Source organism: Vidua macroura, chromosome 16, assembly GCF_024509145.1.
Source record: "Vidua macroura isolate BioBank_ID:100142 chromosome 16, ASM2450914v1, whole genome shotgun sequence".
Classification (NCBI taxonomy): domain Eukaryota; kingdom Metazoa; phylum Chordata; class Aves; order Passeriformes; family Viduidae; genus Vidua; species Vidua macroura.
The window spans coordinates 16,263,908-16,282,821 of record NC_071586.1 but is presented as its reverse complement, the minus strand read 5'-3'; the positions used below and the strand labels follow the sequence as shown (position 1 = coordinate 16,282,821).

Here is an 18,914-nt window from a genome sequence, read left to right as displayed (position 1 = left end):
GATTGTTTATGACACTGCCAGGAGTGACGTAAGGGTCAGTTTCGGGGTCGATGTTTGGATAACCTTTCCATGGCTCACCAGGGCGAAACTCTAGGAACACAGATGCAGGAAAGAAGCTTATTTTCACTATACTTTTAAAAAGGAAACAGCTGTCTAAACAATACATCTCCTAATGACTGAAAATCCAAAACCTTTTAAGCATTTAATTGACTTGATGTAGCCTTCACTTTATTCATTTAATTTCTGGTTTCTCTGGCAGATACTCTTCTCTCTGTGCAATAAAACTGCCATTCTCCATTTCCATCAGCTAAGGACACCCTTGGTGCCCTTCTGCAGGCTGGCTGCTGCCCCTGCACAGGCAGCACTCCAGGAGCCCAGGACCAGCTGCCCAGTGTCCCTGCTGGACAAGAAATGAGTTTACAGAAGCTTGGGAAGTTTGAAAGAGAAGAAGACCTGGTTTTATTCAAACATCTGGTGTTTATAGAATTCCAGAGGTGGCCGTGGATTGGAGGATGGAATTGCCACCTCTCCAACCACACTGGTCCAAAGATCAATCCATCATTTCTCTCCACCCACAGAGAAATATGAAAACTATTCTATTTATACATGACATTGTGTGGGAATTCTGACTCTCAAATACGTAAACATTATCAGAAGGCTAAAGAAGTTCCATGAGAACTTTTAAAACTTTCAGAAGAACTAGGAAAGAAAACGTAACACTTGTAGAAACCAGGGCAACAGCGCAGGGCAGGCAGGGAGGGCAGGGCTGTACCTGGGGGCCAGTTAACACTGCTAGAGCCATTAGGCGATTTGGCACGGGGCCAGCCGTCCCCAATGGAGCCGGGAGGACTGGCTGGGGAATTACTGCTGTTCAGAAAGTCGTACGGAACAAACGGAGAATCTTCCAGCCTGAAACCACTTGAAATAGCACCTGATTAAAGGGAAAAAGGAAAAAAAAAAAGCAGTCAAATATTTCTCACGGCTGGTTTTTATATCCCTATATAAATACACATAAAATCATGCCCTTGTAAATCGGTCATGAAATATATAGCAGCACACTGTCCTCTTGTGATGGCAAGTTATATTGGAGATCATACAGGAGTGTACAACTCAAAATGAAATATGTCTCAGTAATTCAGGAGAAAACGGTAAGAATAATCTCCCTTGAAAGCCCTTCACTAAAACAATACATATATTCAAAGTAGCATGTGTTCAACTCAAGTAAAGTATCAATTCCAGGTGGTAAGGGCATTTTGTGGGACCCCACTTGACTAACAGGGTTCTGTAGTGGGAGAGCTTGTGAAAGAAACAGCTACAGCATGTGAAGGATCTTTAGCTACTGCAAAGCTCTGCAGATTCTATTCCTGTTCTTGGGAGGCAAAAAAAATAATTAAAAATCCCTGGAGATAGAGAAAGGAATGGTTTAAAAGTTATCAGGCAGCAAAGCCAGTTCTGCTACAGTTCTGAGGAACCAGGGATTGCATGAGATACAGAAATTCCTGGTCAGAAAACATCACCCACAGGTAAAGCAGCACCACCACTGCCTGTGGCAACAGTGGGAAGGGCTCGGCAGGGCAGCTGCAGGGAATGGCCACTACAGGCTACCAGAGGCAGCTCAGAGCAGCAAAGCAGCTGAGGCACCTAAAAATACCCCGACAATCCGAGACTGAACAGTAACAGGAGACTGGGGACATTTGTAACTATCTTTAGACACAGATTCTTGGGCTATAGACTCGAATTTTAACTGGATGATTTCAAGCAACTGAAACAGCTGAAATGTCACATGAATCTTGATTACTGGAATGAAACACGAAGCAACCAAGTTCACCTCCTCTAAAACTAAGGACAGCAATGGTACCAAGTCTAGCCCTTCTAAGTTCTCCCCAATTTTAGAATGCAAACATAGACATTCATAACCAAAACCTGTCAGTAAAAATGTCAGCCATGCCCAGAATGTGGTAAATCCCCCAAAATCACCTTAGGACAGAAGGGTGGTGGGAGAGAAAACTTGAAAACAAAGCTTTTGGCTTAAAAATATATGAAACATTCCACTGGGGATTAAGGTAAAGCTAGCAGCAACAGTCACACTTACAGAAAAGTCTGGTTTAAAAATGAATCCTGTAGAATGTTTCTACTAATCTCATCACAAGATCATTCTGTGAGCACAGTCAGCAGAGCTGTGGCTGCTGTGGTAGACAAGCAGCCAGTTGGCACAGACAACACAACAGAAACTGTGACACAGGAGTCACAACCACAGCCCAAACAAACCCTGCAAACCTGCACTGGCACCCAGAAGCCCAGAGGCTGATGTGCCACTCAGGGAATGCTGAACATACCATGTTTGCTGGAGTTCTGATCCAAGGATGAGTTCATAGAAATGCTGTCGACTGTAGTCCATTTCCTCAGCCGAGATTGTGGCTCTTTAATACTGCTCATATCCAGGTTTACATTCAAGTTTGAGTTCATTCCTGAAAGCACACACAGCTTATGAGATACAGACCAAACTTCTCCTTCTGCTCATCACCACTGCTGCCCCAGAAAGCACTCAAGAGCACGTTACCATAGTTATGTCATGCTTCCAAGTCTCTGCTTCTGAGGAACATTCTAGCACTTAAACCAGGGGACTCTCTGCACACAGAAGCTAAGCTGAGCAATGCAAAGCACTCCCAAGTTCTCAGCTCATGTCCTCATGCAAAAATGTCAGTGGAAGAAGACATTAGGAAGTTAAGAGAAACTAAAATGTAAATACCTAAAATATGGGGCAAACAGAACTGGTCTTGACCTGCTGTAGCTGTGGTCTGTACTTCCAGATGTTTCTCTGCCAAAGAATCAAGACAATGCCAACCCAAATAAACTCAAACACCTGGAGGAACCAGGCCCTTCTGGGCTTGGACAATGTGCCCACATTTTTGACCTTGGCATGCCTGCTCCCTTTCCAAGTCTGTAAGAATCCTGAACTCACAGCTCTACCTGGTACCCTTCCAGCCCTTCAGATCTATTTACTTCTCTTCTGAAAACAAACCACTACAGCAGTTTAACTTGAGGTCAGAGACATACAGGGAACTTCTCAAATGTCTCCTAGAAACACCTTCCTTCAGCACTGGAAACAAGGGCTTCCTCTGGCTCCCCAGTGCACATTCACAGCCATAAAGAAGCTGCTTTACTTTTTGAGGGGTTTTTGTTTGTTTTTCTTAAAGGCATGAGCAAGAGCTGGTGCCAGAAAAGCCTCCTCTTGAAATGCCTCATGAAAATGCTTGGGACAGGATGGAGTTTTAAGAAATGTAACAACTACCAATAGCTCAAACAGAAAAAAAGGGGAAGCCCAGCTGATCCTGTTTCTGACACCTCCCTCTGGCATTTTGCTGCTGTCAGAGCAGTAACTCTGCACCACAGGAACCTTCCTTCTGCCTTTGCAGAAGCTGCAGAGACCAGACCTCAGAGAGAAGGGTGAGAAAGACCCCAGGCTGGAGAGGGGCACATCTGTGACCAATGCCAGCCCCCAGCAGGCACAGCTCTGTCACAGCTCTGCATGGGCCATGCATGGGCTGAGTGATGGACACCAGTCCCTGGACATAATCCACAATTCAAACACTCTTCCCAGAAGTAATTTTTCATATCCTACTGTGGAAGACTTTATATTATACAGTTATACTATTAGTTATAGTATACTCAGTGCTAGTTATTAGTTATATCAGTTATACTCACTATAAAGGTTGTTTTTACTAATAGAAATACTTAATTCTATAAGGAATTGGGATGTGACTGCAGAACTGGTCAGGGAGAGAAAAGGATGCTCTGGCCCCAGTCTCTGCTTTGGGTGAGTATCTAGTGAATCCTGACAAATCCCTCCCCTGAAATGGAAACAGAACCTCCTTGCTCTCCTTGCTGGGTCTCCTGACACTGTTATGGGAACACAGAGGAAACAACAAACCTACAGGGTTTTCCAGGAGACAGCTGGGCAAAGTGAGCTCCCTCTCACACCACCACACTGCTCTGGGTGTGACACCAGCTTTCCTCTGCACTCAGTTCTTCACTACAGCAGGAAGAAATTCCAGCAACATGCTTTTCCTACCCTTAAGCCTTTACGTGAGGACTGAGGGTGGCTCTGTGTGCTGAGCAGAGGGACCCCAGATAATTCCTGTGTATCCTATGGCAGACAACTGAGGGATCTCAAAGCAACCTCACACATCCTGCAGGCTCCTGAGACATGGCCATGATTCGTGTGAGAGAGCAGCTGTGGAGCAGCATACAACAATTCCAGCCCAAGGAATGAAACACAAAGGAGCCTGACCTGGGCAGGATGCAATCCCTCAGCAGAGTTTGGTGAGAAAGTGAAATATTTCCTTAGAACTAACACAGTGTCTCCAGTAGCTGAAGAACTTCCTTTGTCTGCCTTGCCCTTTGAATGAAAGCAGAACTGGACATTGATGCCAATCATCACCAGCAGCTCTGAAGCAGCAGCCTGGACTTGAGGCTGGCCACAAGCCACCCCCAGCGTGGCACTGTCCTGGCCAGTGCCACTCTGCCTGCAAGCACAGGGACCTCAGCTGCATGTCCAGGAAACAAACTTCTCTGCAGAGGCCAATGAGAATGCAATCAGCCCAACAGAAATGACCCAAATAGAATAAAAGAGAAGAAAAGCAAAAATGGGTGGGAGGAAAAAAATGGGGGTAAGGAACAGAGGTAAATGTAAACAGCTGTAGTAAGATAGCATTTAAAAGGGACCTAAAGTAAGAAGAAAATATACAAGCCTGGAATTTCTGAAGTAGAAATTGGACAGAAGCCTGAAAATGTAGGGAAAAAGAGACAGGAGATGTTTGTATTTATAAATGTTCAGATATTTTGCCTAATAAGACAACAATTCTTTAAAAATGCAAAGCCAAAAGCTTTCTTTCCTGGACAGAACCACTAACAGGCAAAGTGACTGTTCTACCTTTGCAATTCCAGAGCCATTGAAGGCATTTTTGAAATCCCAAGAAATGTGTCTACATCAATGGATTCTTTGCATGGATTCTACTTCTTAAAGTCCCTTAGCTCTAGGAACCAGGACTTTGTATCACCTGGGGATCCAGGGGACAAAAGGAGCACTAAAAGGAGCCTGTCATTCCTCAGGACTGTATTCTGCACTGACACAGGGACACTCACTGCAAATGAGTGTACTTGGGAAAAGTTATTTGGTGAACAAGGGTGCTCCCACACAGAACTCCTACTTCCACTAAAATGGGAAGTACTGACAGGGTTACAGTCATTTTCCAGGAGGAGGCAAGGGGAAAAGCGGGGCTGTGTGCCACACAAACACTGGCTGACTGCAGGGCACCCACCTATAGGGAAGCTGCTGAATGCATTGATTGGTGAGGGCCCTTTCTGCAGCTCAGGAGAAGTGTGGGGCATGACATTCTCAAGGAAGGATTTCATGGAGGGCTGATGGAGTGACTGCTGTTGAGAGGGTGGAGTTTGCTGCTTCATTAACAGGTTTGGATCAAGCTGACGGGACTGTTGCATCATCTGTTGCTGCATACTAAGAGATCGACCCTTAAAAAAACACACAGAGCAGTTACAACATCAATGAGCAAAAGCTTTTCCACGTTTTGAGAAAGAAGATGAAATGCACCTTTGTACCCTGTGCATCCTGCACAGCCAAACCCCAGCACCCAGTCCCTCCTCTAAAGCCTGTCAAACTGTCCCCCCCTGCACGCTTGAGTACGAGTCCCAGCAAGAAAGCAGCTCAGGAGGAACAGCAGCTATCAGGAGAGTGTGAGAAGTGAGAAGGCAGAGGTTTCTTTACCTGCTGCTCCTGCTGCTGCCGAGCCCCAGAAGGCACACTCCTCGGGGGCTGCGCCTTCTGCTGCTGAGCCAAGAGCCGCTGCGAGACAGGGAGAGGGTTAGAGCAGCACAGGGCACCAGGCTCTGCGCACTGACACGCCACAGCCAGCAGCCAGCTCACCTGTAACTGGGAGATCTGAGAAAGCTGGTTTAACTGGGACAGTTGATTCAACATGGCTACCTGTTGTGGGCCAAAAAGTGGGCTCAGGCCACCGCTGTTTGGTGCATACTTCAGTAATGATACTGGAACCTGCAACACACACCAGGGCCAAAGGCGACTGTAGCTGCTTGACTTAGTCCAGAATATGCAGAATACTGTAGCCTCTGGTCAACAGATGCCTGGGTTCATCAAGCCAAATATGCTCCCAAATATTTACAGAATAAATATCAGCAACACCAATAAACAAGGAACAATTTTCTGAAGCAGCATTTAGATAGTTTATACACAGAGTGTTTTCTGTATCACTTACCTGAGGGGATAGTAATGGAGGAGGCACTTGAGCACGTGGATTAGGCTGAGATGAATTAAGAGGTTGTGCTGGAGGCTGCTGCATGCTCCTGGGCTGTGCTGCTATATTCCCAACACCAAACACACTGGGATTGCCATTCTGGGGAAAGGATGGGCAGTCAGTGACAGAAAACCTCTTCTGCTGCTTCTCCCACCCCACACATTTCCACCACAAGTTAAACACGTATCAATTACACAAGCAGCTACAACGTTATATCAAAAGGCATTAAATACTGTAAGTAACACACCAAGGATATGCACACAGCCTTACCTGTCTAACAGAATTCAAGCTTTGCATACCCAGCCCTGCTAGGGAGCCCAGGGCTTGGTTAGGTAGTGCATTATTTGAAGGGGGAAGCTTCATGTTTTGATTGGACATAAACTGCATGTTTTGGGACTCGTCTGCTACAATGCCATCCTGATGGGACAGACAAACCGAGGCGCAACACCCAGCCAGCAAGCAAGCAGAAGGGAGAAACCATGGCAGGAGCAGAAGGGAAGAGTCACAGGACAGTCCAGCACCAGCAGGAAATAGGCAGAAAACAAAAGAGATCAGGTTAGTCATCGGCACCGAAGGGCTACAGAAGGTGCTTAGTGCTAAGTATCAGTGAGTTACCAAGAACAGATCCAACTCCTGGGTAAGCAGCCAGCCCTCTGCCCCCTGCACCACCTGCACAAGGCTCAGGAGCACACAGCTCCCTGCTCAGGCTGCAGGTGGGGGGAGCTCAGCTCAGGGAAGCACTGACTGACCTTATCGAAGTAAGGACCGCGATCCATGGAAGACTCTTTGGGAATTTGGGGACGAGAACCGGGGCCTTTTCCAACCACACGATTGTAATCTCCCACGCCCAGGCCGTGCTTGTCCATCTCCATCCGCTTGTCCTGCAGTAAGCCTGGGGACACAGAGGGGGCTGCACACCCTGGGCTCTCCAGCCCCAGCCACACCAACCCAGCGTGCCTGCGAGAGCTGAGCTGGGCTGAGCTGGGCAGGACAGCCCTGGAACAAACACACCCCAGCTTGGGACTCGCTGGGCTTTACTGAGAAGGGAAAGGAGCCCGAGAAGCAATGCCTGCAGACCTTGGGAAAGGGAAAGGGAAGGTAAAGGGAAAGGAACCCTGAGTACCAAAGCCTGCAGACAGCCGAGGTGTGGAATCACCACCACCAGACTTTGCAAGGCTTTGCAAGAATGTGTAATTGTTTAAACTTGCAATAATTTAAATATCAGGCTTGCCGTTAATACTGAAATCTAAAAGTCAAGGAACAATTCCTTTACCCAAAAGACTATTAGCCCCAAAGTGAAAATACCCAATTTTGAAGTGGAATAAGGAGAGAGTAACTACACTAAAACCTACAATGCTGCAATTAGTTTTAGCTAAACATTCTATCATCATACTATACTGTTATTAATATACTAAGAATTATCTTTCATGTGCTAAAGAAATCATAACAGTGAATGGAATCAAATAAACTGTAACTGCTCCCAAGTATTTTACACTCAGGTTTAAACATTTCTAAAATAATCGTTCAGTATTAATTAAGTTCTTAGAACTGAACACGTGTTTCCAAGAATGAACCCAATGAGCCAGTGTGGGAGTTGGTATGTTTCTGTTTATACTCAGTGCAGGTGCCCAGAGGGCAATCAAGATATTTATATTACAAGAAACAAACCCACCACGCCCTGAAAACATTCTCTCCTGTCAGTTTAACATATATAAATATGAATGAGCTTAGTTTGATACGTGGCCAATATTCCTATAGCAACCAGGTGATTCTGTGTGCAGCATTACTCACACACACAAATACTTTTCTCTACAAGGACATTCCTTTTCTTTAGGGAAACATACACTTAACTATATGTAGCTATATATACACTACATATCATTTCAAAAATGTAATTTACAGAAGGATATAAGGTAAAAGAGAGTATGGAAGAAAAAGCAATAAAGCCCAGCTCGGTTCTACTGTTCTTACCTCCAGACATGTCCATCTTATTGCTCTGTATGGTTTCTTCTGGTGATTCTCTCTGAAGTAATAAAATAAATCACAGTTATTTAATAATAATATTTTAAAGATGAAACAAAGAGGTTCCTGCACACTATTACAATTCAAAACTGCAAGAAAGAAATATCAAGACAATCAGATGCTATTTTGAAGCATTTCTTCCCTTCAGTTGCTATCCAGTCGAGAATAGGTTCCCTCACCAGAACTCCTAGTAAATGCAGTAAAGCATCAGGCTATGGGATGAATACCTGGGTAGTGGTTACAAAACCACTTTTCATAAATAAAGAGGTCTTTTTGTAATGAGAATGTACAGAAAAGGGATGAGTGACAGGGGAGACAAACACAAGTAAAAAGAAAACCACGATGAAAATGAACACTTGGCAATCGAGCATTGCAATGTCTGCACATTGTAACAAGCCCTGTGGAAAGGCAGCAAAGCCACACAGAGACAAATACTTACTGAAAAACTGAGATTTGTGAATTGCTTAATGAATGGATTGATCCATGTTTCATCTTGCTTATTTCCACCTTTCATTATTCCCTTAAAAACAGAAAGGAATTCCTGTGATACTCAGATCCGACTTTAATTACATCACCAAGTGTTAAGAATGAAAATTCAAGTGTAATGTGTAAGTGCAGCAATCCCTTCTGACTTAGCTTTCAGAAATGACAGCAAGCCTTGCCCTGAGCTGCTCCTCACCTTTGTGGGCATTTTCTTCATGTAGGGTGGCCAGTTTAACGATGGGTTAGCTTCTTGTGAGGAACTGCTGTTCCACATTCCAATCTCGACATCCTCCTCTTCCTCCCAGCTGGTCTGACGACTGCCAGTCAATGGCATATCATCTCCACACCAACTATCTTGCATAGATTTAGGCCCTGGTGGTGAAAAAACCCGGCAGTGAACATTCCAGCAGCAGCTCCACCAAACAGCTCGATGCCGACGGCAAGGTAAAAGCCCCTGAGAAACACGAAGCTTCTGGAGAGCAATCCCACCCTTCTCAGGCAGGCTGAGAGCACTCACCAGGCTTGTTTGGAGGCTGCTGCCCAAGAGAAGCGTTTCCCCAGCCAGAGGTGCCTCCTGCATCGCTGACAGGCTCTCCCCAGCTCGCACCAGTGTCCATGGGCTTGCCCCACGCCGCAGTCCCGTTATCTACAGTAGTGGCTGGAGCAGGAGGCTCTCCCCAACCTTTGCAAAGCAGGGGGGGTTATTGGCATCGTTCTGAACAGGATTTTAAAGCTACCTAAAGAGACTCAGGTGTTTTGCCTTTTCTGTATGCTTAACATACAGTAAAAAGCTCGTGAGCACGTATCTTCATTTTGTGTGAGGGTCATTGTTACAACTGCAAGCTGTTCCAGTAATAAAAGTAATCGCAAAAATACAAATTTCGTATTTACAGAATTACATTCTGATAATACAAATTTCTAAGATATTAAGCTAAGAGCTGCTTGTTACATGTAACTGACCCCATCTGGCACTTCAAAAAGAGACACAGCACAAAATACTTCCTACATCTCACTTAGTTCTCTCCAAAATCATTATTCACTGCTCATGAAGCTACAAGACCACAAAGTCTGATACCAAGTCCTTATAAACCCATCACCCTTCATTCTGTCCTGCAGAAGCTCAACATGCTTTTTTTTTTTTTTTGAAGGCTCATTGACAAAATTAAATTTAATCTGGTTTAGAATAATTTAGGAAAATATTTCCATCCTCAGACACTATTTTAAGTATTTTCTCTGTGTTCCCACTCCCCAGAACTCAAGCAGAGCTGTTTAGTCCTTATTGCTGCAGTTATTTAAAACTAGAGCAGATCTCCCAATCTGTACAAACACATCAATGCTCCAGGACAATGCTGTTCATTTCTTTAATACACAGAAACTGTACTTCACTGCCACTTTGCCCTTTCCACTTTGAAACTGAAATATTGTTCTAAGAAGCAAGACTAAAAAAGTGCTTTATAGTCAAGAGAAAACACAAATTTGGGTAAAAGCCAGGCTTACCAGAACCCGAACTGCTCTCCTTGCTAGACATGGCACTTGAAGACAGTAGCTGCGGATGTACCTGTGCTTGCTGGTCTGAACTGCTGCTACTGTTAGGGACGTTTTTATTCCACATATTCACATTTTTGTAGTTGTATTTGCTCGGATCACCCCAAGCAGAAGTTCCATCATCAATCTCCATCTTCCGGCGTATGGATTCGGGGGATGGCTCCTCCCAGCCCGTGGGCTCTTCCTCCTTTGCTGGGGCTGGCATTGGCCCCCCCAGCCAGCCGGACCCCGGGGGTTTGTTCGTGGCAGAAGGGGCTCCCCAAGAGCCAACATCTTGCTTGTTCCACTCAGGAGAGTTGACTGGCTTTGATGAGTCCCCCCAGACTTGAGGCTGATTGGATTTCGGAGGCTCTCCCCAGCCCTGGCTCTGATTAGACTTCGCAGGCTCATCCCATCCTGAAGAGTTGTTTGGGGTTGCATTGTTGCCTCCCCAGGCAACAGAATTTGATTTACCTGGCTCATTCCAACCAGACACCGACCTGTCGCTGTTGCTGCCTCCAGAACTGGATTTCTTTGCCTCGCCCCAGTGGTTACTTCTAGAGTTTTCACCCCAGCTATCACCAGCAGACACTGCCCAACCCTGGCTGGCCTTCTGTCCATCTCCCCATCCCTGCTTCATCTTCGGTGTGTCATTCCAGGATGACTTTTCTTCTTTGCCACTTCCCCATGATTGATTGCTCTTGACCATTACTGTAGCAGCAGAATCTTCTTCCCACCCCCCTTGGCTGTTTGACCCTTTGGAGTCTCCCCACCTTGTAGCAGACTTTGGATCTCCCCACCCCGATACAGATGAGGTATCGTTATTATTAGGGCTAGGTCTATCCACACACCCCCCTGAGCTGGAAGTCTGTGTCACAGAGCCCCCCCAGGCCTCTGTCCCATTGTCAGTTTTTCTTTCACCCCTCGGTGATGTTTCGGTATCCCAGGCAGTGTTCTGTTTGATTGGAGTCTGTCCCCAACCAGAGTTGGAAAGGACACGCGGATCTAAGTCAGTTCTGTTCACTATGCTTTGGAGTAACGTGTGCTGGTCAACTTTCCTCCTCTCTCGGCCCTGGCCTTCCGCAGCTGCTCTGTCCTCGTGGCACCCGGCGCTCTCCGAGCTCCCCTCGCTGTCCCCCGTACCTGTTTTGGCCCACGTGCTGCTCTGCTCAGCCGCCTGGGAGGCAGCAGAACTCTGGCTGTTGAGATCGTCCTCCTCAGCAGACTTCCATCCGTTTGTAAACTTCCTGCTGTTTCCGTTCATGCCTTCATTGGAATGCTGATTGCTGGGCAGTTTGCTCCACTCCCCGTTGGAAATGTTGGTGCCAGTGTTTTGTGCGGGGTTGCCCCATCCTCTTCTGCTCCCGCCAGCACTCGCACCGTTCCCGTTTCCCCAGGGCACGTTCTGGGAGCTCAGCGTCCCTGCCTCCCACACCCCTCCGCCTTTATTCCCGTTGATTTGAAAGTTAGTGCTGCCAGGCCCGCTCCCGCCCGGCTGCATTAGAGTTGCATTCACAGTGTCACCATTAGCTTGGCTGTTTGGGCCTGGACATTTGTCTCCAGAGTAACTAGAACCATAGGCACCCCAGGTAGTACCATAAGAGCCGCCAGTTTTGGCCTCACCGTTGCTCAGGTGAGAGATGGAAGTGCCGTTTGCCACTGGAGAGGCCTGAATCTGAGAATGATTCATTGTGCTCACGCGCCAGGCCCCGGGCCCTGCAGTGTTGGGCAGCTCGTTCATCTGCACCGAACCAGCAGAGTTTGGTAAACTAGAGGTCATAAAGTTAGTAGTGTTATTTGGTCCATTCATTTCAGTGTTAAGGTTTTGAGGTTGCCCACTGAATGAAACATTCCTTGTACCATTTACTTCAGAATCACAACTTTCCTGAAGGCTTCCCCAGGAACCGTGGGCCGAGCCACCCACTTTCGAGTTAATACTCTGGCTGTTGGCCATCTGACCTATGGTACTGCACTGAATGCTTGTGCCAGGACTCCCACTCCCCACGGACCCTTTCAGGGCATGTCCACTGTTCTCCAACACGGACCAGGCACCATGGTTGCCATTTGAATTCAAAGTGCTCGGATTTAACCCTCCATTTGATGAAGAGCTTATGGTGCCCCAAGCATTCATTCTATTGTTGCTACTTTCAGATTTGCTGTCAGGAGCATCCACAGAAACTTGACATGTGCTTATTATGGACCCGTGGGATAACCCCCAGGGCCCATTAATACTTCCATTGCCCACATTATTGCTGTTGCTACCAACCACAAACTTATTCTGAGACCCATGTCCGATGCCATTGCGAATGCCATCGCCTTCTCCTCCTGTGCTCCCTGAAGCCATGATAACGAGGTTCCGCTCCGACCCAGAGCTGGAGGCAGAGTCAGTGTCCATACATTCTGAAGTCAGCTCTGGGTCACTGCCAGTGATTGATGGCCATGCTTCTTTGTCAGAGCCGTCTACGATAACTTTATCCCAGTTTGTGCTGGAGTCACTATTTGAAGAGACTGGTCCCCAGTGAGAATTTTCATAATGGGATCCTAGACCACTGTGGTTCAGATCTAAAATGAAGAAGGAAAGCCCAAGAGCATTATTATGAGTTTAGTATTATTACTTCATTAAGCAGAAGAGGAAAAAAAAAAAAAAAAAGTATGAAGATATTAAGCCAGGAATTATTTTGCTTATTATTTTGCTTCTGTTAAAACTACAGTCATGGAAAGTGACAGAGAAAGCTCTAAGTACAGCTGCCCAAAGCTGCCACGCACAACCCAGAACACCTCCCAGCATGCAGAGCTGCTCTCACAAAAACCTCAGAAAACTTCAGACTCCTAAAGGTCTTTATTCCAGAGAAACATTTTTTAAAGGATACTCTGTATCACCACATACAAAGTATTTTCTAAAACACATATAGGTATTAAAAACCACAATACTAAATAAAACCTGAAAACACACCGAAAATTAGGCAGTAATTCCAAGAGGACATGGCCCTGGCTCAGCAGTACCAAGTGCTGTGTGACAGCAGCCAGAGAACACACACCTTCCCACCCCTGATACAGACGTTGTGTAAGAGTCTTCAGTACAAGTTATTCAAGGTATTTTCTTTTATACAACAGCTTGGCACAAAAAGCACGAGACCCATCTGAAGTTCTGCCTTTAGAACAAGTCTATTTTTAATTAATTTCTAATCAATATCAGTATTACTCATCCTACAGTGAAACAGAACTGAGTGCAAGGCGCTGTCTCCCAGAGCTGGAGCAGCAGAGAGCAGGGATCACCCACTGCTCCTCGGCCCCTGGCACTCAGCTGAGCCTCACCTGCTGCACCGAGGAGAGAACAGGGATGGTTCCAGCAGTTTGGAACGGGAGGAGTGGCGCCCTGGCAGGCAGACAGAGTGCTGTGATGGTGTGTGGCAGCTGCACAGCCCTGGAGAGCCAGCACCAGCCTTGGCAGGGCCGGGGCTCGGCCGAGCGTGACCCAGAGCCGCCGACTCGGGCGGCACCACAAGAGCGCCGCCGTGCCTCAACAACTAAACTTCAAGGTTTCAACTTGGTGTTTTAAAAAGGGACATTCAACCTGTACTGAGGGAGTGATCAAAGAGCTGTGTGCACTCCTGGGAGCGAGAGAACCAACGGCAGAGAACAAGATCCTGATCACACAAACACCATCCCAGTAACAGCGTCCCTTGTAAAAGCAACACAAAGGCACACAGATGGCAAACAGCCTGAATTCAGCTCTGAGAGACACAGGTTAGCACTACAAGTCAGAGGGAAATGGTAAAACAAACTCTAATTTGCACAGCAGCAGAATACATAAGGAAAGCTTGTATTTGTTAAAATTCTGTTACCCTAATTTAGCTGCGGAGCAGTTTGTGCAGAGCCAGTCCACCAACAGCACGCAGTGATTAACTTCCACCCAGCTGATTTTCTCCCATTACACACAAAACTACTCAGACCAACAGTCTTTCTCCTGGACATAAACGTGTTAGTGATGTCTAGTATGAGCCACTGCTCTGGAACATTCCTACCTGAACCTCCCCAGCCCATGAACTCCAGCGACTAAGGACACAAACACTGAACAAGCAGATACCAGCTCTGACTTATTGTATCTGGCAGAGACCACAGAACACCCTCAAAACTGAAAAATGACATGTGACAACACCCTGCATTTGGTGCACAGCACAAGGAGCCAGAACAGCCTACTCTTGCTTTTCTTCCCAAAACTATTTAAAGTTGCAACTGAACTTTTGCTGCTTAAATCCTTGACAAAAAAACATTTACACAAACCTGAGTTTCTTAACATTCTGTAATCTGCTAAGATTGCTTTCAGTAATTTTTAATGCAATGCTTTCTAGCTATGAGTTATCCTGCAGGAAACATTTGCAAAAAAAATGTATGTATTTTAAAAAGCAGTTTGTCATCACATGGGCTAAAATAAACAGGATTGAGAAGTGTAAATTAAGAAATACCTGGATCTTGCACCCTCTGCCTCCTTTTCCTGCTCCAGCACACCTGGCACCCCAGAGTGTCAATACCATACCTTGCCAATCACTGCACCTTTGGGCCTTATGAACAAATGCATTTTAGTAAATACAGTCCTGAGCTTTTAGCAAACAATCAAGACATGATTTCCTCCACAGAGTGACACATCTCTGATAGGAAGCACAAGCTTGCACAGATTATTCAAAACCATAAAGAGGCAAGTCAGCATGGAAGCATAAACGTAAAAAAAAACCCCAATATTTTAATGCTAAGGTGACAAAAACTCTTAGTATGAATTCTGACTTAATTAGAAAATTAAAAATGTTAAATCAAATTAGTATGCAGTGGCACAGAGAAAGTATACTGCAATCATTCACACACCCATGCCAATGAAAAGCATAAGCCAAAGAATAAAAATAAAAATAATAATTAAAAAATCAGACAAAATTGTGTGAAACATGTAACTACCACAAACACGTAGTGCAAAAGCAGGTGAGATGGAAGTAGCTAACCTGACTGGTTAGGGGAGTGGCTCACCAAGTCCCGAATGGGAGGCATGCCTACAAAAAAAAAAGCAAGAAAATCACAGAAGTGTTACTTCAGCAAATGAGAGAACAGTCCTCAAAGCACTCACTGCTGTAAACCCAGTCCTTAGACCCCTTTTTCAGGACAGGTTTCTCTCAGAGCCAGCTCAGTCTCACTGTCTGCTCTGAACCACGTTCCCCACACAGGGAGCAGGGACACGGCAACAAACTCAGCCTGGGGATGTGAGAATCAGCAATTCTGCTGCTTCTATGACACATTCCAATTACAACCTACTTGTTACACATTTGGCATTTAATGAACCAATTTAACGTGTCCTTAAAAGCTTGATTTATACAAAAAAGAGGAAGAATTTACAGTCAGTGAAACCAAAACCAGATCATTTTGGACTGTACTGACTAAGAAGTTGAGCAGTCAGCCCTGAAACTTCAGCAAGTTCCTCTCCCCTCTCTGAACAGCACATTTGCTCCAAGTCAGGACTCTGCTGCCTGACTGAGCAAACAGCAACATCTGAGTATGGCCCGATGCTGCTTGAACCTAAGCACGTGCATAACAATCCATCACCTGCCCCCTTTCACATCCTGCTCCTGCCCTGTGCCACACAGGCACTGGACAGAATCAAACTCCACCTTTCACACCCACAGATTTCACAGCTGGACACCATAACTGCTACACCAAAGGCAACGTTCCCCAAATGAATCCAGCCTTCATCACTTCTAACTGCAGATCCCAGCTGCTCCCTTCCTCCCTGACCCCTCCAACAGCTGAGAACCACCCCCAGGTTACAGGAGGCACCTTTTGCTCCCAAGGGCTGGGACACGACTGTGTGGCTGTGCTGTGAGATGCACCAGGACAAAGGCAGATGGGAGGAATCCAAAGTGGAGCCCTGCCAGGAGCCCGCTCCTGCTCTCCTGTTCTGCTCTGGCCAAAGCAGTTACTGCTGGAAACACTTCAGCTCACGGTGGTAAATCATTCCCTCGTGGAACAACCACCTGCTTACTCCAAGGTGCTCCAGAGCAGAGGTGAGCAAACACCAGGGCAGCAATCAACCCTGCCTTTCATGTCAAGTTTGCACATGGGGTGTGTCAGTGAAGACAACTAAACTGGGTATGAAAGTGTCCTGATAAAGAGCTACTTAGGGAGACTTCTTAAAATAACCATCTTGGCACTGGCCTGGATCTGTTTCAGAAGCACTACATGAGCTTCATTTATGTGTCTCTACTAAAACAATATGCCAAATGTCCTAAAAACAGCAGGAAAAAACCCAGCCCAAGGGCCTGTCCCTTCCTCAGCTTTACTTCTAGACAAAGCATGTTGATTTTCCAAACAGGAGACAACTGTTCACACAAAACACAAGAGATGGGGTTTAAACCACTGATACAATTAAAAAATTCTCCAATACCAACAACTTAAAATCTTAGTGTGCTCAGGGCAATTAAAGACTTTAAATTCAGCAGTATCTGCCTGCATTACCTGGCTTTTACAAAGCACCTACCAAACCATCCCAACCACAGCTGGAACTGGGGAGAGAACCTTCCAGGAATTACACACAAACCCACAGCCACTCCCAATTCCAGCAATTCTGACTTCCAACACTTGAAGCCACAGTTTTTATTTTAGCCCTAAAATACAGACCCATCCCAGCAGCCACTGGTGTAAGCCCAGTGTCCATGGATATCCTGTCAATGCAAGTGACCTACAGATCTGTCAAATTTCATGAGATTTTGGATTCCAGAGGTAACACGGACAGTACCCGGGGCTGCTGGTGGAGGCTGAAAGAGGAAGTAGGGAGAGTGAGTGAAACTGAGACAGGCAAATGACAGCAGCATTTCCTTTCAGATGCAAAGGTGGCAGAAGACATCAGGCCCTGCTGGATGGGGCCTCCCCCACCTCACCAGCACCGTGTCAGACCAGAGCTTGAAACCAGCACAGAAACCCAGCACAGAAACATCACCTGCCTTTGCATTATCATCTCGTCTGTGTTTGGGAAAGAACATGACCACACATCCAAACCAGCCGCTGATCCTGGTCATCCCAGGGAAGGAGGGAGACCTCCCAGGCACACACACAGCACCAGAGAGCAGAGCTGAGTGCCCAGCCTCAGCTGGCAGCTCCGAGCTCTGCCGGGAGCCACGGAACGCCAGGAACAGAGCTCTGGCAGGGACAGAGCTCTGGCAGGGGCTACAGCCAACACAGACACCTTCCTCAGGTGACAAAGTGATCTGGCCAAGCCTCCTCTCCCTGCAGGATCCTGAACCTCGCTGTTTGCAGACACACCACCCATCAGGCAGGGTATTGCTCAGAGCACAGCCAGGGAGGCAGCCCCAGCCCCAGCACAGCACTGGGACATGCTGCCACTGCCCCAGCCACAGAAAACTGAGCAACCCCGGGACAAATGCAGCACACAAATGGGAATCCAGCTAGTTAAATACTGGGCTGCTGTTCACAGAAAAGTACAAGGGAGAACAGCACACAAATCCTCTGGATACAGCTGGGAGACTCATTAGGCTGTATAAGCAGTAATACTTCTTAAATCAGTTTACGTGTGAATTTTTATCTAAATCACCACTCTTATGTAAATCACCTTGCTACACACCTTGACCAGCAAAGTATTCATGCTGCAGGAAAAGCTTCACCTTAATGAGAGGTAACTTTAAACATCACTATGGACAGGAACAACATCATACAGGTGAAGCAAAGAAAATAAGCTACTTAAAAATTACCTGCTGCAATGGTAAAGAGTTCTATCAGTATGTTACAGAAATAATACTGGAAAGCATAAAAAATAATATGGGGAACATTCCTCAAGGACTCATGGATAAACTGCTTCCAGTGCTTTGTTTACTTTCATTTTAAATCCTGCTTCTTCAAGATGCAGTAATCAGAACAGCTGATTTTCCTTTTTTTTTTTTTTTTTTTGCTAGAGGGGCTGAGAGTCACATCCTTTGTAGTCTATAAAACACTAATTTTGAGAAACACTGGGAATTCAGTAAAGTCACAGAAGAAACTATTTGTGGGGAAAAGTTACATCATCACTGCCACGTGCACATCAAAATGTAAATACAAGTATAAAAATAAGGAAGTATTAAGCATTGGCATGCATTAATACCAAATCCCTTTGAAAAGCTAGATCCCTCACAGAAAGATTTTTTTTTTCCAGACAAAAATAAATTACATTAATGTCCTGTAAAATTAACTGAGCTGCATATTGTGCAGTCACTGAACAGCACATCCTACACATGAAACAGGCAGGTTCACCTGAATTAAAAGGCTATTTGAAGAAATGCATATCAAACCAAAATAACAAAAGATGATTGAACTTAAGTAGCAGAAAAGTGGATTCATTCTGTAATACAACCAAACTTCGGGTGAAAAAAACTGAGAAAAACTCTGACCTGACAATAAAAGACAATTCTGAACAAGCTGTACCCTGGCTAGATCTCCAGGTATGAAGTTAAAAATGAAAGCCAAGTCTCAAGGTGCTGCTCAATCACATAAAGAAATGTGCTGGAATCACCTTTGAAGATCACT

At 45.8% G+C, this 18,914-nt stretch overlaps 2 protein-coding genes across 5 annotated transcripts in view; both read right to left on the bottom strand.

Moving 5' to 3' along the window:
• Positions 1 to 18,914, bottom strand: part of TNRC6A (trinucleotide repeat containing adaptor 6A) — a 43,395-nt gene that overhangs the window by 5,643 nt on the left and 18,838 nt on the right. For 3 of the 4 annotated variants that reach the window (XM_053992378.1, XM_053992379.1, XM_053992377.1), the window contains 15 exons: positions 15,353 to 15,400; positions 10,335 to 12,923; positions 9,355 to 9,519; positions 9,034 to 9,209; positions 8,794 to 8,874; positions 8,304 to 8,355; positions 7,082 to 7,224; positions 6,603 to 6,749; positions 6,294 to 6,431; positions 5,945 to 6,073; positions 5,786 to 5,863; positions 5,322 to 5,532; positions 2,337 to 2,468; positions 773 to 931; positions 1 to 90 (listed from right to left, as the gene is read on the bottom strand). The exon at positions 1 to 90 is cut by the window's left edge and continues 51 nt beyond it. In XM_053992378.1, the coding sequence (XP_053848353.1) occupies positions 1 to 90; positions 773 to 931; positions 2,337 to 2,468; positions 5,322 to 5,532; positions 5,786 to 5,863; positions 5,945 to 6,073; positions 6,294 to 6,431; positions 6,603 to 6,749; positions 7,082 to 7,224; positions 8,304 to 8,355; positions 8,794 to 8,874; positions 9,034 to 9,209; positions 9,355 to 9,519; positions 10,335 to 12,923; positions 15,353 to 15,400 (4,338 nt within the window). The remainder of the gene's footprint in view (positions 91 to 772; positions 932 to 2,336; positions 2,469 to 5,321; positions 5,533 to 5,785; positions 5,864 to 5,944; positions 6,074 to 6,293; positions 6,432 to 6,602; positions 6,750 to 7,081; positions 7,225 to 8,303; positions 8,356 to 8,793; positions 8,875 to 9,033; positions 9,210 to 9,354; positions 9,520 to 10,334; positions 12,924 to 15,352; positions 15,401 to 18,914) is intronic. The other variant, XM_053992380.1, reaches the window with a different exon arrangement.
• DCTN5 (dynactin subunit 5) overlaps positions 1 to 18,914 on the bottom strand; it is a 69,059-nt gene that overhangs the window by 31,454 nt on the left and 18,691 nt on the right. The gene's annotated exons all lie outside the window — the stretch shown is intronic.